The 21304-nt window shown below is 44.1% G+C and overlaps 1 protein-coding gene across 5 annotated transcripts in view; it reads left to right on the top strand.

The window, feature by feature from the left end:
* The window catches only part of nktr (natural killer cell triggering receptor), a 281979-nt gene that overhangs the window by 79617 nt on the left and 181058 nt on the right, over positions 1-21304 (top strand). For all 5 annotated transcript variants that reach the window (XM_085987423.1, XM_085987425.1, XM_085987426.1 and 2 more), the window contains exon 2: positions 10010-10090. In XM_085987423.1, coding sequence (XP_085843549.1) covers positions 10033-10090 — 58 coding nt within the window. In that variant the 5' untranslated portion in view covers positions 10010-10032. The remainder of the gene's footprint in view (positions 1-10009; positions 10091-21304) is intronic.

Here is a 21304-nt window from a genome sequence, read left to right on the forward strand (position 1 = left end):
CATCTGGGTCTTTTTTGAAAAATCATGATGTTGGTTTTCTTTAGATTTACTGTTAGAGCCCAATTTTGGCAGTATTTGTCGAGTAGGTCTAGTTGTTGCTGTAATCCCTGTTCTGTGGGAGACAGCAGAACCAGGTCGTCCGCATAGAACAGGGATTTCACTTCTCCATCCAGGAGACGGAGACCTGGTGACTCGCTTTGCTCCAGCATGTCTGCTAATTCATTTATGTATATGTTGAACAGGGTCGGGCTCAAATTGCAGCCCTGCCGGACGCCTCTTCTCTGGGTGAAGAAATCGGTGCGTTTGTCTCCAATTTTGACCCCGCATTTGTTTTTCAGATACATTGATTTAATAAGGTCATAGACTTTGCCCCCTATTCCACACTGAAGAAGTTTATAATAGAGCCCTTCGTGCCATATAGAGTCAAAGGCTTTCTTGAAGTCGATGAAACAGGCGAATATTTTCCCATTTTTTGTTTGGTGTATATGTTTTTCAATGAAGGTGTGAAGGGTATAGATATCCTCTCTCTCTCTCTCTCTCTCTCTCTCTCTCTCTCTCTCTCTCTCTCTCTCTCTCTCTCTCTCTCTCCCTCCCTCTTCCCCCTCCTCTCTCTCTCTCTCTCTCTCTTCCCTCCCTCTCTCTCTCTCTCTCTCTCTCTCTCTCTCTCTTACCCCCTCTCTCTCTCTCTCTCTCCCCCCCTCCCCCCTCTCTCTCTCTCTCTCTCTCTCTCTCCTTTTCCCTCTCTCTCTCTCTCTCTCTCTCTCTCTCTCTCTCTCTCTCTCTTCCCCCCCCTCCTCTCTCTCTCTCTCTCTCTCTCTCTCTCTCTTCCCTCCCCTTCTCTCTCTCTCTCTCTCTCCCTCCCTCCTCTCTCTCTCTCTCTCTCTCTCTCTCTCTCTCTCTCTCTCTCTCTCTCTCTCTCCCCCTCCTCTCTCTCTCTCTCTCTCTCTCTTTCCCTTCCCTTCCCCCCCCCCCCCCCCATATCTGTCTGTGTGTCTCTCCTTTACTCTCTGTCCTCACTCCTCTCTCTCTCGCTCTCACAGGATGCTAATGTAACTGTATGGCTTTCTGTTTTTGACTACATGATGATGTTACCTGCTGTGTGTAAAAGGGTTTGTTTTATAATCAGTCCGCTTGCTCTGTGATGCTGATTCAGTTTTGTATTTAATGTCCAGCTGGGTTAAATCTGGCAGAACACCGTGTACATTTTGACACTGCATTAACAGATGAGTAAACAAGATTGCAATTTAAATTCTGCGCTCATATGAAACCGCTTCGAAATCAGTACAAAACTTCAAGTTTAATGACAGTAGTTTGGTGGCACAGCACTGTAGAGCATGGCAACCTTTTGTTCCAAGTACATGCTAAGCCAGTGTTGAAATACATGGGAGTGGTAATAACTAGATGATGGTAACATTGAAACCAACACTCCAACTGGCTATTAATGCAACATTTATAAAAAGCTTTTTTGTAAATCTTGCACAGTAGTTTTTTCCTCTGTGTATATATGTTGTATCTAGTGTAAATGCTGCAACAGTTATTGGCTTCATCGAACCCCATGATACGGGCATATCTTCTCATTCGTTATTGCCTGAGTGCCCAATATGTTGTCACTTTTTGGGAAATAAGCACAAGGGGGAGGATCTTCAGCTCGATAACTGACTGATCACCTGCCAGTAACAATTTTTATAAATGCTCGAATTGCCCTGAAACCACTCACTCTGCCGCTGCACTGGGAGTGCGAAGTGGATGAACGCTGGCTCCAGAGCTGACCATGAAGCCCGAGAAGAGGATAAAGATGGAAGTCGGAGCCCATCGAGGGCCGTGAGGCAGATGAAGATTGACGTTAAGAGCCCACTGTGATGTCCAAGTCGATCATATGTATGTTGATGGTGCCTGGTTAAATTGTCAGTGCCATCTTAACCCTCAGTCACTGGAAATCCGCACCTTACGTTGGTGCCTTTTTAAAAGGCTTCAATGAAATTATTTTAAACCGAGTAAGTTCCTTTTCTAATAGTTATAGTGCGTGTGACCTCCTAGTTTTTTTTTAGTCAATGCTCACCAAGATGAGATACTTTAGCCAGAGTTGCAGAGATTAATTTTGAAGGTAAAATAGAAAGTTTTATGTGATTTAAAAAAAAAAAAATGTGTCTTTTATTTCTGTGTTGCTCTCACACTACTGTTAACATCTGTGCATCACAGGCAGCATAAATCATACCTTAGTTTGCAGAAGAAATCCTATTTTCAAACAAAAATCTGGTAGCCTGTGATTTTGTTCAGTGCCACATTCCAAGTGCAGTAGTTTGTGTCTCCTGTTGGTGAGAGGGCTGGTTTACCAACACAAGAAAAAAAAATCAAGTCTCTAGTATTTAAAAAAAAAAGTAAATCATCCCTGCCTCTCACTTTGCCCGGGCCCTTTTTAAAGAGTACTTTCTATAAGACCTACCTGCTGATAAAAAGCATTCTTTTTTTTAAAGAAAAAAAACGAACTAAAGAAGTGCATGTGTCGGTGTTTCAAGTTTTTTTTTTAAATGTGAAAGCTGCTTTTTATCGTGCAACGAGAATCTGTATCCCAAGGTAGAGGTATGAAAGCAGACACACTGGCCGTGTTAAGTCACCGCTGCAAATCTGTATGTTTGCGGTGAGAATCGGAAACCAATGTCCTGTTTCCTTTTTGTTCCTGGTTTGGGACTTTGAGCAGTGTGTTAAAGGGAAATCTGGTGTCCAAGGAATGGTATGTATTTACTAACATCAGTCACCTGGAGTGTCTTTCTTTACTTAGTACCCTGTCCCTGCTGAATATTTGTTCAAGTATATAAAACACAATCGGCCTGGGGGTTAATGTGGTAAATAACTTGCTGCTCAATTGCAGTAACCGGTGTCTGAATTGACACTGACTTGTTAGTTTCTCCCACAGCTGGGTTTTTCTTTATATGGGTGCATGTTTAGAACTTGCCACATTAAAACTTTCCAAACTGTAATTTTGGCTTGGATTTAGGGAAGCTTCCCATCTCACTTTGTGCTATGAAGAGGGTATTTGTTTTTTGCGATGCATCTCAAATGATTTACATGGAGAATTTGTTTTATTCCGCCAGTGCCATTCAGTATCTGCTGAATGCCCTGTGGGGAAGGGGAAATGTGGAAAGCCATTGAGGAATCTATGAGCTGCTGGCCTCGCTTGCTTTGAAAGCTTGGGATTCAAATAGTTGAATACAGGGTTCATACACACGCCTGTGTCTCTATATTTCTACTTTTCTGTCATCGTTTTTTTGCTTCTCAGTACGATAACCAGTTCCCAAATTTTGCTTTGAGTTTTCTAGTGGCTTTAGTGTCAGCTGTGGCTCAGTTGGTAGTACACTCGCTGCTGAGTCAGAAGGTCGCCGGTTCAATTCCACTCCAGGGAAGAGACGTTAAACGGAGGCCCCGTCTGCAGACAGATTTTTGAAAACAGGGGAATCGAGGGTTATGGGGAGCGGGAGGGAAGTGGATTTGAGGCCAAGATCAGATTAGCCATGATCATCTCGAGTGGCGGAGCAGGCTCGCGCGGCGGTGCAGGCTCGCGCGGCGGAGCAGGCTCGAGCGGCGGAGCAGGCTCGCGCGGCGGAGCAGGCTCGCGCGGCGGAGCAGGCTCGAGCGGCGGAGCAGGCTCGAGTGGCCGAATGGCCTACTCCTGCTTCTATTTCGTATGTTCTCTCTCAGGTGGACGTAAAAGATCCCATGGCACTATTTCGAAGAAGAGCAGGGGAGTTCTCCCCGGTGTCCTGGCCAATATTTATCCCTCAACCAACATCACTAAAACAGATGATCTGGTCATTATCACATTGCTGTTTGTGGGAGCTTGCTGTGTGCAAATTGGCTGCCGTGTTTCCCACATTACAACAGTGACTCCACTTCAAAAATACTTCATTGGCTGTAAAGTGCCTTGAGACATCCGGTGGTCATGAAAGGCGCTGTAGAAATGCAAGTCTTTCTTTTCTTTTAGTGTTCTTTTGTTGCTGAAACCTTCCATGCTGCTGTCACCTCAGAACTTTGTTGCTTCTTGCTGGCCTTCCAAGCTCCGCCCTCCATGAGCTCCAACTCATCAAGAACTCGGCTGCTCATATCCTATTCCCTACCAAGTCCCTTACTCCCTTTGGTCGCTTTCTGTACCTCTCAATCTGCTCTGCCTTCAAAGTGTCAGCCGTGGCTCGGTGATAGCGCTCTTGCCTCGGAGTCATAAGGTTGTGGGTTCAAGTCCCACTCGAGAGACTTGAGCACAAAAATCGAGGTTGGTGCCCTTTTTCAGATGAGATGTTAAACCTTAGTCCATGTGGTGTATGTAACCTGTTCCACCTTAAGAGAACTACTTTAAGAGATGTACTACTTTCTCTTGGCTGCTGTATACTGTAATACCGGTGGTGACCACACCGGTATATAAGTGTTGTGTAAGGATTTGCTGGGCAGTTCAGCCCTGACCTCCGAATAGTAAAGACCTGTTAAAAGTTATTCTTCTTGTCTGTGTCCAGTGATTGATCCTAAACATAACTGGGACACACAGACTCAACAGTCCCCATCTGCCCTCTTGGCTGGATGTAAAAGATCCCATGGCACTATTTCAAAGAAGAGCAGGGGGAGTTCTCCTGGAGTCCTGGCCAATATTTATCTCTCAACCAACATCACTAAAAAAAATTAAAAAAAATCTCCTCATTATCACATTGGTGTTTGTGGGACCTTGCTGTGTGCGCAAATTGGCTGCCACGTTTCCTACATTACAACAGTGACTACTGAAATATTGGTCAGGCTACCAGGGAGAACTCCCCTTTAAAAAAAAATAGAACCTTGGGATCATTTGCGTCCAGCTGAGTGGACAGACAGGGCCTTGGTTACATGCAAATAAATACCCGCTAAGATGTAAGTACTCGTAACCATTGCTCCACCGAGGGATCAGTTCTGATCTGCGTCTTCCGATATTAAGTGCAAACACATTTTGCTACAGTAACAATCCTGGATCCCACAGCACCATGGATTTGATTTCTATGGTCCCCACTTCGAGGAGGCTGAGGCGATACGCGTGCTGTGTCTGAAGCACCACGACTTGCTCTGGGTTGATATGTCTGTCTCCCGTAAATGTAATTTTACTTTTAATCATAAAACCCACTTGGTAATGGGTTAGTGTTTCTATTCATGTATTTACATTTTATTTAGCCAACTCCTTGATTTCGGTAATTAAAATGGGACCCTGTAATTATTTAACTTCTTAAAATTTCTTCCCCATGCTTACAAATAGTACAGCACTTGATTCCCAGCTCATTAGGAGGCTGGGCTGATATCTCAGTATCTAGCTTGCTGCTGTCAGCTACAATATTCCATGGACATCGGCAGGGACTCTTTGTAGGGCATGTCAGCTGAGCCACAGTTAATTGCCACATTGTTGATCTGCTTAAAAAAACAATCGGAGCTGGGAATTTTTCTCTAATGCACAGCCCCTATGGAAGTTTATTTCTGTTGTAACTGCAACAATATTAAAAGGTGGCTCTCCCCATTAGTCTGTAAGTAGATCACCTTCTGCAGTAACAGCTGTCTGTTGGTGCGATCTTCCACAGTACATCTCCTGGCTGTCAGCAGAGCGTGTCTGCTACAGCAACATAGGAACAGGAGTCGGACATTAATCGGTGAGACCTTGTCCTTACCAGTCTACCTGTCGCAGATGCATCTGTCCGTGACTGTATTGGTAGGAGTGACCACCACAGAGTCCTTGTGGAGACAAAGTCCCGACTTCACACTGAGGACACCCTCCATCGTGTTGTGTGGCACTACCACCGTGCTAAATGGGATAGATTCTGAACAGATCTAGCAGCTCAAAACTGGGCATCCATGAGGCGCTGTGGGCCATCAGCAGCAGCAGAATTGCATTCCACCACAATCTGTAACCTCATGTCCCAGCATATGCCTCACTCTACCATTGCCATCAAGCCAGGGGACCAACCATGGTTCAAATGAGGAGTGAAGAGCTTGCCAGGAGCAGCATAAAGCATACCTAAAAATGAGGTGCCAACCCGGGGAAGCTGCAACATAGGACTACATGCATGCTATAGACAGAGCTAAGCGATCCCACAACCAACGGATCACATCAATGTTCTGCAGTGCTGCCGCTTCCAGTTATGAATGGTGGTAGACAATTAAACAACTAACTGGAGAAGGAGGCTCCATGAACATTACCATCCCTCAATGATGGCGGAGCCCAGCACGTGAGTGCAAAAGAGAAGGCTGAAGCGTTTGCAGCCATCTCCACGTGGTAGCAAGAAACGGCTGAGCGCACTGGATTCAGTAAAGGCTATGGGCCCTGACAACATCGGTGGCTGTCGTGCTGAAGACTTGTGCTCCAGAACTAGGCACACTTCTAGCCAAGCTGTTCCAGTACAGCTACAACACTGGCATCTACCCGACAATGTGGAAAACTGCACAGGTATGTCTTGTCCACAAAAAGCAGGACAAATCCAACCCGGCCAATTACCCCCTCATCAGTCTACTCTCAATCATCAGCAAAGTGATCGAAGGTGTCACTTGACGGTGTTATCAAGCGGCACTTACTCGCCGATAACCTGCTCACTGATGCCCAGTTTGGGTTCCACCAGGACCACTCTGCTCCAGACCTCATTACAGCCTTGGTCCAAACATGGACAAAGGAGCTGAATTCCAGAGGTGAGGTGAGAGTGACTGCCCTTGACATCAAGGCAGCTTTTGACCGAGTGTGGCATCAAGGAGCTTTAGTAAAATTGAAGTCCATGGGAATCGAGGGGAAACTCTCCATTGGTTGGAGTCATACGTAGCACAAAGGATGGTTGTAGTTGTTGGAGGTCAATCATCTCAGCCCCAGGACATTGCTGCAGGAGTTCCTCAGGGCAGTGTCCTAGGCCCAACCATCTTCAGCTGCTTCATCAATGACCTTCCTGCCATCATAAGGTCAGAAGTGGGGATGTTCGCTGATGATTGTACAGTATCATTCGCGACTTCTCAGATAATGAAGCAGTCCGTGCCTGCAATGCAGCAAGACCTGGAGTGCAGCTCCAACAACACTCAAGAAGCTTGACGCCATCCAGGACAAAGCAGCCCGCTTGAAAACCACCTTAAACATTCACCCCCTCCACCACTGACTCACAATGGCTGCAGTGAGTACCATCTACAAGATGCACTGCAGCAACTCGCCAAGGCTTCTTCAGCAGCACCTCCCAAACCTGCAACCTCTACCACCTAGAAGGACAAGAGCAGCAGACACATGGCAACACCATCACCAGCAAGTTCCCCTCCAAGTCACACACCATCCTGACTTAGAAGTATATCGCCGTTCCTTCATCGTCGCTGGGTCAAAATCCTGGAGCTCCCTCCTTAACAGCACTGGGAGTATCTTCACCACAAGGACTGCAGCAGTTCAAGATGGCGGCTCACCACCACCTTCTCGAGGGCAACTAGAGATGGTCTTGCCAGTGACGGCCACATTCCATGAATGAATGAATTAAAAAAAAAAAAATTAAAAAAAGCCCCTCGAGCCTGTTCTGCCATTGAATAAGCTCATGGCTGATCTGCACCTCAACTCCATATCCCCTGATGGGGATCTATTTTGCAATGTGCAGGCCTGATTGCTGTTGAATTAAAAACTTGGAAGACAGGCTCTCTGTTTATTTTGCAGAATCATAGATTTACACAGAATGTACAGCACAGAAACAGGCCATTCGGCCCAACTGGTCCGTCCTGGTGTTTATGCTCCACACCGGCCTCCTCCCACCCGACTTGCACTAACCCTATCAGCATATCTTTCTATTCCTTTCTCCCTCGTGTGTTTATCTAACTTTCCCTTAAATACATCTATGATATTCGCCTCAACTCATTCTAACCACTCCCTGGGTGAAGAATTTTCTTCTGAAATCCTTATTGGATTTATTAGTAACTATCTAATTTATGGCCGATAATCGGGTGACTTTAATGGCAGATTCATTAACCCACATTTTTTTGGGCCTACGATGCCCATCACTTCTCTGGACGCAGACCCTTGACACCAGAGATTGCAGTTGTCTGCTGAACACGTGTAATGTGTGTCTCTATTTCTGACTGTGAACCTCTTTTTTCTTTACCTCCGCCCCCTCCCCGCCCCATAGCTCATACGCACCACCTACTTTTAATAGAATAAGTTTCAAGTTGCGAAATAATTCCGATTACATTGGACAAGTCCTTTTTAAACTAATGCTGCCTTTATATTGCAGCACGGCCTCTGGAGCCAGCGTTGTAGTATAGCCACAGTGCGCTGGTGCTTGTGGTGGTATCGAGGCCATCATCTCACAGGGGAGGTTTCCATTGGATGCCCGGAGGGAGAGTGCCACAGTAAGCAAACCCAAGTGGCTGCCTTCGCTGCTATATGCTGCTGTCCGACATATCTCCCAAGTGTAGTCGGGCACAGAGCTCCGCCCCATCCTACAGGTCAGCAATGACAGCGGGGGGATGTGCATACTCAGAATCTTAAGTCGCAAACAAGAATTCTAAACAATTCTGCCCGCATAGCTTCACTGCTCTGATTACACCTTGCAAGGTAAAAAAAAAAAACAGTGAATTTAGATTGTCAGCAACCTCCCCATGCTGCAGAAACGCTTCCACTGGAAGTTTAAAAAGGACTTGTCCAATGTAATCGGAATTATTTCGCAACTTGAAACTTATTCTATTAAAAGTAGGTGGTGCGTATGAGCTATGGGGCGGGGAGGGGGTGGAGGTAAAGGGAAAAAAAAAGGTACACAGTCAGAAATAGAGACACACATTACAGGTGTTCAGCAGATAACTGCAATCTCTGGTGTCAAGGGTCTGCGTCCAGAGAAGCGATGGGCATCGTAGGCCCAAAAAAATGTGGGTTAATGAATCTGCCATTAGATTAAAGTCACCCGATTATAGGCCATAAATTAGATAGTCACTAATAAATCCAATAAGGATTTCAGAAGAAAATTCTTCACCCAGAGAGTGGTTAGTGTAGACATAACTCGAAGACTCCACTTGAGTCTGGAGTCATCAAAGTTAATGATGTGGCTTTCGTAGATTTGCTGTTGTGACTGCGACACTGTTGATATTTTTATGTTGCTCGCGTGCGATCGGTGGCAGAATTGGAGAGTCTTTGCTCAAGAGCTGGTTCTTCCATAGTCTCAGGCACATGTGTAAAAATAACTTGTGAACTCTGGAGTTCAGTGCAGCTCAGTGTGTTAGCGGAAAGGATTGTTTAACTCTCCTGGGAAGAAGCTTTTACTGTTGATGGCAACCAGAGTTATAGTAATAAATTTGTGAAAATGTACAGAGGGAGCAGGGCAGTGCTTTCGGTAGTTTGTTTAAACACTTTTTAAGAAAAAAAGCGATCGGCTTGTATCTAAGCTTCCGATTTCTAACTATTCATTTAGGTTTCATTTCATCTTACAAGCCTAATTTCACTTTGTCTGCAGGTTTTGTAGTTAGTTACATTTCAAGAGCTGTGATTTTTGTTAAATTCGTTTTCATTTTCCATAACACTGCATATTTAATAATATTAGTTGTGCATATTTATATGGGTTCATTTCATATGGTTGTGCTGCCTTCTTGGCTTAGTTCCTTCAATTAATGCTCCTTCTCCAGTTCACTACGACAGTCTGCTTAATTACAGAACAGTAGTTGTCTTGAGGTGTCTGTTTAATGGGCTGGTAGGGGCGCTATTTGAAACAGATGAGTTTGCATATATAAATGTAAATCCCTCACGCTCTCGCAGAGTTGTATCTTCACCCCCCACCCCCCCCCCCCCCTTCCTTCCTTTGAGCAGTTCATTCACGTGCTGCTAGGCATGACAGAGGAAGAAGGGATGTGCTGTGTCTTTGCTTTCAGCAGAAAGGTGGGGGTATGGGGGGGGGGGAAGAGAGAATAGATGCTTGCAGGACTTCAAGAGGAGGCCCCTTTCTTTAGCAAAGCAGCTTTGAGTTTCAGCCGGGATCAATACAGCAATCTTGCCAACCTGCTCCTCTTTGTTCTGATCTAGGTGTGCACAGAGTGTATACCGTGATGGGGGTGAAGAACCGCCCGCAATGCTACTTCGATGTGGAATTAAACAGGGCTCCAGGTAAGACTCTTGTTTCCCCTTTTATTCCCAGCAAGTATTTTTATCTTGATGATAAATGTCACATTTTTTGGTGTGCTGAGCTTTGCAGACGGTCCTTGCATTGTTTCTTGTTATGGTTTGACTGTGTTTTAAACTGCTTTTATAAATATGAAATGTTGTCGCTCAGAGGCTAAGCACATGAATTGAAAACTGTATTTATGTTGCCTACGGGTATTTTGTTCACGCCCCCTCCAAGGACCAGTGAATAGATCAAAGCGTGTTTAGCTATTAAATGATTCGCGTTAACTTCGACCTGTCTTGTGTATAATAATTTAACCACTTGTATTCTTCTCTGCGTTAGAGAGCCAGGTACTGTATGGTAGTTTGTTACTTCATAATTGAATGTTAGAGGTAACCGGATAGGATGTGGATCCTACTGTTTATCATATGACGGCTCCCTCTGTGTTCCGGAGCTGACAGCTCTCGGCACCTTCGCAAACTTCAGGTGAACACAGAAGTGACTGATTTGCAAGGAAAAGGCTAGTCTGAACTGACCTTTCCACCAAAACATCAGCAACCCAAAACCCGAGCTGTCTTAGTTTCCGTTGTGCGACCGAAGCTGCAAGACTGATATTTTGCAGCCCTGAGTCACTGTTTTTCACGCAATGACTTCATTACCCAGTTGCTCTCCTGAGGTACAGGAGGAAGATCAGAAATATAACGGTGACAAAAATTGTGATGCTGATTCTTGCACTGATTTATGAACATGCATCAGCGGACGAGGCTGGAGTCAAAAGTTTGCTTGTTTCAAAAAATTAATCCTTGCTCCAAATGTTCACGTGAAAAAGCTGCAGAAATAAATTTACAAAGCTGCTTTATTGCCTGTATTTATAGGGAGCATAGGTGCCAGTCTCTTTGTGTATTTAAAGTGTTGGAATGCAGAGGGTTGGCATTGGATGATCATGCGAGACACTGAATGAATGGTTCCAGAATGCATTATTTTTCCAATTTCTACCTTTCTCTCCCACCCTGCTCCCGAAGGCTGGATTACAGCTCTGCTGTGCCTTGGCCAAATGGCCATTCATCCCGAGTGAGCCCCGACAGAGTCAACTGTCTGATTTTCCGTGGGGGCGGGGTTATGTCGGGCAAACCCGATCTGTCTTCATCCAGTAGCAGTCACTGGGCAATGAGCAGAAACCCTACCCATGGGTTCTCCCGCTCTCTCCCTCCACCACCACCACCACCTTCCTAGCCACGGAGCACTGAAGCTCGTTCATAGAATTATGCAGCACAGAAGGAGGCCAGTTGGCCCATCGTGCCGTTGCCAGCTCTTTAAAAGAGCTACCCAAGTAGTCCCTCTTTCCCCATAGCCCTGCAGATTCTTCCCCATTCAAGTATTTATCCAATTCCCTTTTGAAAGTTAGGACCTGGAATGAACTGCGTGAAAGGCCGGCGCCGCCCTTTCACGCAGTTCATTCCAGATCATAACACTTGTTGTGGCGTGGCTTAGATCAGCTAACTCGGACCAAGATTGAACCTAGGACCTTGTGGTTGGCATGACTGAGTACTGCACTGGGCCGGCTAATCATTCGGGAGCTCAGTGCTGCTATTTTTAAACTTTGGTATTATTTATAGTCTGACGCTAGAGGACTTGAAAAAACATTCTCACCAAGAACTATATTTTACACTTTCCTCCTTCTAAACCAGTAAATCTATTGAGTTTTATACAGTGTTCGGTGAATCGTTCTCACAGTTTGCTCCATTGTGATTTATCATTTTGTACGGTCAAATTTATCACTACCATTTTGAGGTTAAATAAGAAGGAAATTTTAGGTGAGTATTTTTGTTCAGAGTATTCCTTCATTTTATATGTAGAAAAATTATAAACCTGCGACACTTGTTTGAAATTTTTGTAAAAATGGAAATTTACTCAACCTTAAAGAGCCCCCCCCCCCCCCCACCGAGTGAAGCCCTCCCTCTTTGCTGGACTCACCGGGACAACATCCCGTGACTTTGAACCAGCCTCCGAGCGAATCCACAGCTCTGGGACTTCAAGGTAACTGTGCTCCTGGCTTGGAATTTGCAACCCCAGCCGGTATCCTGGTTTCGGAGTTCTGCAGCTTGAGCGTGCCCCCACCACCCCCCTTCGTGTTTCCTATGGAGTCATTCTGGGGCGCTTCCCATCAGTTACTACATCAGAGGGACCTGGCAGGGAGGCAGCCCTGATTCAAAGGTCTTTATTGGGGTTAGAAAGTGGATGTTTTCTTATAACCACATTTAAAAATGTCGTAAGTATATAATTTTGTTATATATAAAATGGGGAATTACTTTGAACAAAAAGCGACTTTCCTTCCCTTTCAGTCCTATCTTTTGAGTTCTCCTGTCATTGGACTGTCTCATCAGCATTTCCGCTTTATAAAAATCAAACCGTTGCAAAGAATTAAGGTCAACTTTAATCACCTTCCCGCTCCCTTTAAAAAAAATATTGTGACTGCTGCATAATTGAGGGAACTAATTTGAGACAGTGAGGGAGATGAATCAGTATCATTAGAGACACTCTAGGCATTAAATCTAGAGTGCTACAGCCACCCGTGTGTATATTCAGCTCCCTCATGCTGCCAGGCTCAGTAACTGCTCCCCATCGTCCATGTTATCAACACCCACGACTTAGAAAGGAAACGGAAAGCTGTTTTTATGGTTGATCTTTTCTCATAACTTGTTTTGAAGGCGACACTCTTCAGAGATTTGTAGTAGTTTAACAAAAATCTTAAATTTTATATCTATTGACCTAGATTATAAATAAATCAAAAGTACTTCAAATTCAATTGGCACGTGGAGAACTTGAGGCTTTTTGAAAAGCCTCCTCAGCGTTCTAAATACTTTCATAGGCCGTGATGTTTCAGCCCCCCCTCAAAAGCCTAATGAAACGAACTTGCGTCGTTTAAAATAGAAATCTTAATGCAAATGTATGAGTTTTAGGCAGGAGGAACTAATGATTCACATTTAATCAATCCAGCTATGGTTGCTAATAGCAACTGGGACTGTAAAAAGGTTATAAATTAGGAAGCGGTAACATTCGTGTCCAATTAAGTCAAAAGTTCATGTGCTGGATGTTAATATGGCTCCTTGAGGGCCACCATTAAATTTCACTAACACTTCTGGAGACAGAACCTCTGATCCGGCTTTTTGGTGTGGGGCGTTTCTAGCGAGGCTTCTTTTCACAGCTGGTAAACACCAGTGTCTGGTTATAGTGTGGGTTGTTGCAGCATCCATGTGCCTGGACATTTTATTGAGAAGGGCTGCGGCCAACAGTCCAGGAAACCACCAAGTTTGGGAAGAGAAAAAGAGAAGACAAATTGGGAATCGTTGGCTGACACCAACAATGAGTTTTTAAGAACCTGAGAATTTCAGGAGGAAGAGAAGATCGAGCCAAGGAAGGAGTTTAATAGATTGAAGGTCCTGCTGAAGAATGAGGACTCCGTCATCACAGTGAGCACATAGGAAAAAGGATAGCCTCCTATCTGGAGCTTACAGTGGAAAGTTCAGAGGAGCGTTGATAAAATAGAAAATGGCAAAAATAAAGGCTGCAATGCAGAGTTTGGCGATTGGAGACGAGAGAAGGAATCTCTCTTCAGATGCAGAGCTGGTTTTTTTTAATCCTGTCTAGGAGAGCAAAAGGTACGAGAAGAATCTGGAGCAAATCTGACATTGAAGCCTACATGTTAATTACCACCAGAATGGCTATTGTGTGCTTTAGACAGGAGTGAAGTGGAACTTCCACACAGCTTTTCTAGGTCAGCTCATTAGCATAATTTCAGGTGTAAATTTGGATAGATCTGAAGACAAAAAACTAGTGGTTGGAAGGGGAAATTCATTTAAGTCTAATTTAAAGGAATGAGGACAATTTAAAAGGAAGTTGTCTTAATAAGGGAGCAAAATTTATGAAAGCCTCTGCAGAGCCTCCAAGGCATCTCAACCTATCAGCTGCTTATCCCAAGGCTGAAGAGGCAAAAATGAAAGGAAAGGAAACCCATGGTGCAGACGTGAGCCTGCGGGCAAGTGATGGAGCAGCTCAGCAGCCACCCACCCTATGTTTACTGGTGGTGCTGTATGAAATGTTTGTGAGGGGCAAGGTCCTTTATGCCATTCCAATGGCACCATCCCCATAGGTCAGCATTGCAGTATGCCTTCAAGGAGGTGGTGCTTAGTTTCAGGCCACTGCTGAATGTTTCTATCACTGAATGTGTCAGCGCTTGCTGCATAGTAAAGGTGGGTGCCCTTGTAGCAAAGGGCACAGCACCTGCATCTGCTGACCCAGACCCTGAGAAGTTAGCTCCCCACAGTCATTGCCAGGGACTTGTACCAGCGCCTGTAGAAAGTTAGTGGCATCTTGGCAGGTGTGGGCAATCGGGCAACATTAGGCGCTTGATCAATCTAAAGGGGGTCATAATTTGATTGGTGACATATATCTCACTGATGCCGTCAGGGTTCCACATTAATTGTGCTGAAACTGATCTGAAAAGTTCGATGCTGTTGCCAAGTGTAAAGTAGGTCAAACTTTTGTTTCACTGAAAAGCAGGGCAGCTGGGGATGGGCACTAAATACAGCCTTGCCAGCATCACCCATATCCTGAGAACAAATACTTTAAAAAATCATCCTCATACTAGCAGACTTAGTGCAGTTATACTGTTAAATAACCAAGCGAGTCCACACAATTCAGGAAAGGCCATTTCTCCAAAATTACATATGGGTTGGCATCATGCTGTGATATGTGTTAACATGTACACCTAAAATTCTTTTGCCTGCTCTTTTAACCTGTGCCAGTGCCTTTTGTTAAAACCGCAGACCAAGGAATTTCATACAGTCCAGTTAGCATATTTGTCACTAATATTACACAGCGGGATTTCAATCCGTGTGTACACTGAATTTGGGGCAGTTTTATTATGTAACTCCTTCCTGTTGTGGACTGGATCGAACCTTGCACCATGGAGCGGATTCCATTCATACAGATCTGCACAAGACGGAACCTGTGACACAAAAAGGTTGCTAATTTATTATTGAGTTCATTTCAATTCAAATGAGCCATAGTTTAAAACAAATGTGGTTCCTCCATTCAAATGAAAATAATTCATTTAACAGTTGCTGGAAGTACATTAACTTCAGATCCTGCACATGTGAAAGAGGGCCGAAGATCCTCTAGAATATGCCGATGCAGTCCCGTTTTGAATTTGGCAAGGAGCTGCAATTCATCTGTAGAATTTTACAACCTCAGTAAAAGCACTTGCTTCGATGGCAAGCAGCCAAATTGTAGTTAGTTTTGCAGAAAGATTCTGGCTTATAATTCCCAGGAAGTTGATAGACAAGAGAAGCAGGGGTTGTTCTCCTTAGAGCAGAGAAGGTTGAGAGGAGATTTGATAGAGGTGTTCAAAATCATGAGGGGTCTAGACAGAGTAGATAGAGAGAAACTGTTCCCATTGGCGGAAGGGTCGTGAACCAGAGGACACAGATTTAAGGTGATTGGCGGAAGATCCAAAGGCGACATGAGGAAAAACCTTGTTACGCAGCGAGTGGTTAGGATCTGGAATGCACTGCCTGAAAAGGGTGATGGAGGCAGATTCAATCGTGGCTTTCAAAGGGGAATTGGATAAGTACTGAAGGAAATGTTTTTTGCAGGGCTACGGGGAAAGGGCGGGGAGTGGGACTAGCTGAAGTGCTCTTGCAGAGAGCCAGCACGGGCTCGACAGGCCAAATGGCCTCCTTCTGTGCTGTAACCATTCTGTGATTCTGATTGGCGCAATCAGTCAGGAAGGTTGGTGAATTATCACTGGGTTGCTATTAGGGACTGGATTGAGTAAAGGTTGTCCAAAGCTGGGGAACAGCCTGCACACGCATCCTATCTGTTAGGAAATGTTGCATGACATTGATAGTTGTGTGGGGGTGGGTAGGGAAAGGAAGAAAGTTTTTCATCTATTTACGACTTGTGTGTCTTGCTATCACGTTTGCACTTATCTGAATAGCAGGAGATTTACTTTGATCACCGAGTACAAATTTCTTACCATTATCTGCACGAAGGGAAACGCGACCCATACTTGAAGCGGGTAATTTAAATAGTTCGAGATTCTATCCTGTTTTCTGATGCGGGTCTTGAGTGTTTCCAAACAGTGGCCTGAAGCGCTCAATTAAAATGGTCAGGTCATCAATTTGTTACCAAGGTTTGGATAGCCTGTAATTAGAGCCCAGCCGTAAAATAGGGGACCTTTGGTTTTTAAATCATATTTTGGCTTTCTCCGAGAAATCGGTCGGCGGAGCTGCCTAAGATGTACTAATTACTGCATTCTCTGATTTAATGAAGGCGTTTGCTGCTAAAATAGTGGGACCGAGAGCTGCCACTGATTCTTGACTGTGGTATCAGCTACATTCACATAAGTACCCAAGCCAGTAGTAGGTGTGCCTTCGTCTCCTACTACTGCTTGGCATCTGTTTCTCCCCCCGTGAAGTGCTTTGGGATGTTCACTATGTTAAAGCTGCCAAATAAATACAGTTGGTTAGGAAATGAATATCCGCACCGTCAGTCTGCAGGAATATAGTGAAACCGTTTCTTTAATTTCTACTCCTGTCGCTGAAGGTAAGCATGCAGGTGCAGCAGGCGGTTAAGAAGGCAAATGGTATGTTGGCCTTCATAGCACGAGGATTCGAGTACAGGAGCAAGGATGTCTTGCTGCAGTTGTACAGGGCCTTGGTAAGACCACACCTTGAGTATTGTGTGCAGTTTTGGCCGCCTTATCTGAGGAAGGATGTTCTTGCCATGGAGGGAGTGCAGCGAAGATTCACCAGACTGATACCTGGGATGGCAGGAATGACGTATGAGGAGAGATTGGGTCGATTGGGCTTATATTCGCTAGAGTTTAGAAGAATGAGAGGGGATCTCATTGAAACTTATAAAATTCTAACAGGACTAGACAGACTAGATGCAGGAAGGATGTTCCCGATGGCGGGGGAGTCCAGAACCAGGGGTCACAGTCTAAGGATAAGGGGTAAGCCATTTAGGACTGAGATGAGGAGGAATTTCTTCACCCAGAGCGTGGTGAACCTGTGGAATTCTCTACCACAGAAGGCAGTTGAGGCCAAGTCTTTAAATATATTCAAGAAGGAGTTGGATATATTTCTTAAGGCTAAAGGGATCAAGGGATATGGGGAGAAGGCAGGGACAGGGTACTGAATTTGGATGATCAGCCATGATCTCATTAAATGGCCTACTCCTGCTCCTATCTTCTGTGTTTCTATCTCCCCTCTGGTTCTTTTTGCCACTTATCTTAAATCTGTGTCCACAGTCTCTCCTTACTTACTCGACCAAAACCCCTCATAATTTTGAATACTTCTATTAAATCTCCCCTTAACCATCTGTGTACTAAGGAGAGCAATTCCAGCGTTTCTAGTCTCTCCACATAACTGAAGCCTTCCATCCCTGGTCTCAGTCTGGTAAATATCCTCTGCACCCTCTCCAAGGCTTTGACATCCTTCCTAAAGTGCTGCCCACACAGTACTCTAGCTGACGCCTAACCAATTATTTATAAAGGTTCAGCAGAACTTCCTTGCTTTTGTACTCTGTGCCTCTATTTATAAAGCCCAGGATGCCATATGCTTTTTTAACAACCTCCTCAACTTGTCCTGCCACATTCAACGATTTGTGTATTTGAACAGCCGGGTCTTTCTGTTCCTGCACCCCTTCAAACATATATATTTGTTGTATAAAAAAACTATGACCCCAGTTTTGCAATTTCAAAATAAGCACTTCTATGTCATGAATTAATAGAAAACTACTTCCTGGGCACAGCTGCATCCACTCCGATGAGAGGCTAATGGATTCCTTTCCAGTTTCTTTAAAAACTCAGGTGAGCAACAAAACAAAATTGGAAGCTGATAAAGGACCTCCAGTTTCTAATGAAGATGGAGTTACCCTATAAGAGCATCAGGAGGGAGGGGGGCGGGGGGGGGGTGGCGAGGGGGAGGGAGAGGGTAAGACAGATTACAATAATGAAATTTTAATGAACTTTGCAGTTACGTTATAAAACCCCAATTGAGTCCTAACTAGATTAAATTCTGTCTATAATCCATTCTTAAAATGGTAAATCAAAGATGATATTGCATGTCCATGGTCTTGTTACAGTGCCTTTTTTCTCTTTAAAGGCAGCGTGTGGTAAGGAGATTTGAAAGCACACCACTTTAGCATTTCACTAATGAGATTCCCTGCAGATAGAAGCTGCCTTGCTCCTTGCTGTGTGATGAAACAGAGAAATTACAGGTTGTCTTGCAAAATTAGACACAGGAGTTTTGTAAATGTACATTAAACATAAGCATAATCAACTAATGCGGAAACTATTTTACATTTTGATAGTTTGCTGCAAGGCATTTACACTGCCATTGGTGTGTTTGGTAATAATCGTTTGAGCCCCTAATTGTGGCCTACGAATTTTTCAGATTATGTTCCAAAACCTTTACTGAAAATGTAATCTGTCAGAAGTTTAAAATTCTAGTTGCCTCAGTTACGAAGCGGTGAATCCTTGTGGGAAAAATTGCCCTTGCTCTTCACAGCAGTGAAGTGTTTTTAGGTTGGTGATATTTAGCACTTATGAATTATTTAACAGCACAAAATACTTGTGAAGGTCCTAGCTGTTGTGATAATCCAACACGGCACTAATTGAGATAGATTAGTTAAAGTAGACTAGAAAGACTAGACACATCACCGTTTTAGTAATTTATTTATTATTTTCCAACAATATAAACCCAGATAATACGATGGCCAATATGCAATATAAAGAGTTTGAATAGCTACATTTTCAATAGAGCTAACATAGTTGGGTGCACAGTACGAATATGTCAGCATTTGGGAAATGAATAATAATTAAAGTTGGCTAGCCATCATCGAGAAAGGGGCATGCAAAATTAGACTGTTTGAGTATCAAAATGGATCCTCCTTTACAGTCCCATTTGCTCAAGCTCATGAAGTAAAGAAGCACTACCAAGCTGGACATCATCCAAAAAGCAAAGGGAACACTCCCAACATCATAAGGTTGTGAACCAGGAGGAACTTGAGATGTGTGTTGTCTACATAGCTCTGATAAACTTCGTCTGATTTAAGATGGCGTGAAAACATGGTCTAGTCTGTTGAGTCGACTTTCCACAGTAACTGGGCCCAAGCAAAGTGCAAGAACAGCCCATTTCACCAATCCTTTCACCAATCTGATTTCAGTACTAGTGGATGGCACGCAACAGCAGGGCGATCAGGCAGCCCCTTGCTGGATCCTCTTTGGGAGACACAACTAGCAGTTGAGCAGGCTTAACTATAAATTACACTTAACAGATTCACTAATGGAGCTTTGTGCATGCCCATTTTAGTGGAGTGGAATTATTAGAATGGACTGCAGCAGTGATTTTAAGACCCCTTGCACATATTGATGTACTCCCAGGGAGCTCCTGACCTAATGTCTGAGAGACCATGTCAGCTACCCAATGGCAAACAGTATAATTATTGAAGATTTTTAAAAAATTATTATATAGAAACAGTGGTCGTAAGTCAACACAGAAAAATAGTGAACTCTACTGATAGACAAGAATCGGACAATTATGGGGACCTTCTGAGATCTATTCAATGATTCCTAGGGTCCAGGAACCCCAGTTATGGATCAGTCAGTGGAGAAGGGAATTTTCCAGGTGGACAGATTATGGGTTTTGTACCATCTGCCCTCGTAATGGACGTAAAAGATCCCATGGCGGTATTCGACGAGCGGGGAAGTTATTTATCCAATATTTATTCCTCGACCAACATTGGCTGATGTGTAGTAACTGTTGTACTGTAGGGAAACACATCAAAAAGTACTTAAATGGCTGTAAAGCGCGTTGGGATGTCCTGAGGTTGTGAAAGGCTCTATATAAATGCATATTTCTTTTTTGTATTGTTCATGCCATTTTATAGGTTCACCTTGGTGTTTTTTTTTTTGCTTCGAATCTCTGAAACGTTTTCTCCAACACATATTACAGTAAGTAGTCACTGGAGACGAGAAGAGAAACATGCCCTCATATTGGTCTGTAGAAATCAATAAAACAAATCATGCATTCTCAGTCCTCTGGAGCAGACGGTGCCTGTGCAGGGTAATCTTCCTTCAGCTGTAATAAAATGGATGTGCAGAAGGCTTCATCGGCAAGCCCAATAACTGCATTTATATTGAAAACAGATCAAAAAATCCTTCGTAGGGTCATTTTGATGAATGTATTTCATTTGTTAAACATCATCCATGCACTAAAGTTCCCCTGTATGCAAGATTAATGGAACTGTATTCTTCCTGCAAGAAGAGATGCCAAATCATTTTATGGTGTGATCACATGTATATTTTAAGTCTGCACATGCTGACGTGCCAGGACAGCCTATCCATGTGGATAGTCTAAGCAAATGCTTTATGGCCCTATTTACTTGAGGAGGCATGATGCAATGGCCTTGGAGGTAACTTTCACCTTCACCGCCTGGGCAGTGATCTGGTGGAAGGGATTACCCACCCGTTGTAGAACCCGTCTGATTTCCGTCCCACTTTTTAAAAAAAAAAAAAAACACACCTCTGCTGTTTTTGGGCATTGCTGGCACAGAATGTCCATAGTGGTTGCTATACAAGTCACCTATGCTTCAAAAGTTATTCACTGTGTGCACTTGGAGATGTTTTAGCATAATATACGATATATACTTTATATATTAAAAATCTCGTGTCTTGTGTCTTTGTGAATGTAGTGTTGTAAGGAACGGTAGCATAGTGGTTATGTTAGTGGATCAGTACTCCAGAGGTCTGGGCTAATGATCCGGGGGCTAATGATCCGGAGACATGAGTTCAAATCCCACCACTGGGGAATTTATTTAATTATCAGTAATGGTGACCATGAAACTATCAGATTGTCATATAAACCCATCTCATTCACTAATGTCCTTTTTTCGGAAGGAAATCTGCTGTCCTTACCTGGTCTGACCGCTATGTGACTCCAGACCCACAGCAATGTGGTTGATTCTTAACTGCCCTCTGAAATGGCCGAGCAAGCTACTCCGTTGTAACAAACCGCTCTGAAAAACAATAATAATGAACCCGGCATCGAACTCTGCACTGGCTACAGACAGGACAAAGGCACACTCAGCCCTGTCGACCCATTAAAGTCCTCCTCACCAACATCTGGGGACTTGTGCCAAAATTGGGCGAG

The sequence above is a fragment of the Somniosus microcephalus genome, chromosome 5 (assembly GCF_052327205.1).
Source record: "Somniosus microcephalus isolate GS21.2 chromosome 5, FLI_Smic_1.0, whole genome shotgun sequence".
Lineage (NCBI taxonomy): Eukaryota > Metazoa > Chordata > Chondrichthyes > Squaliformes > Somniosidae > Somniosus > Somniosus microcephalus.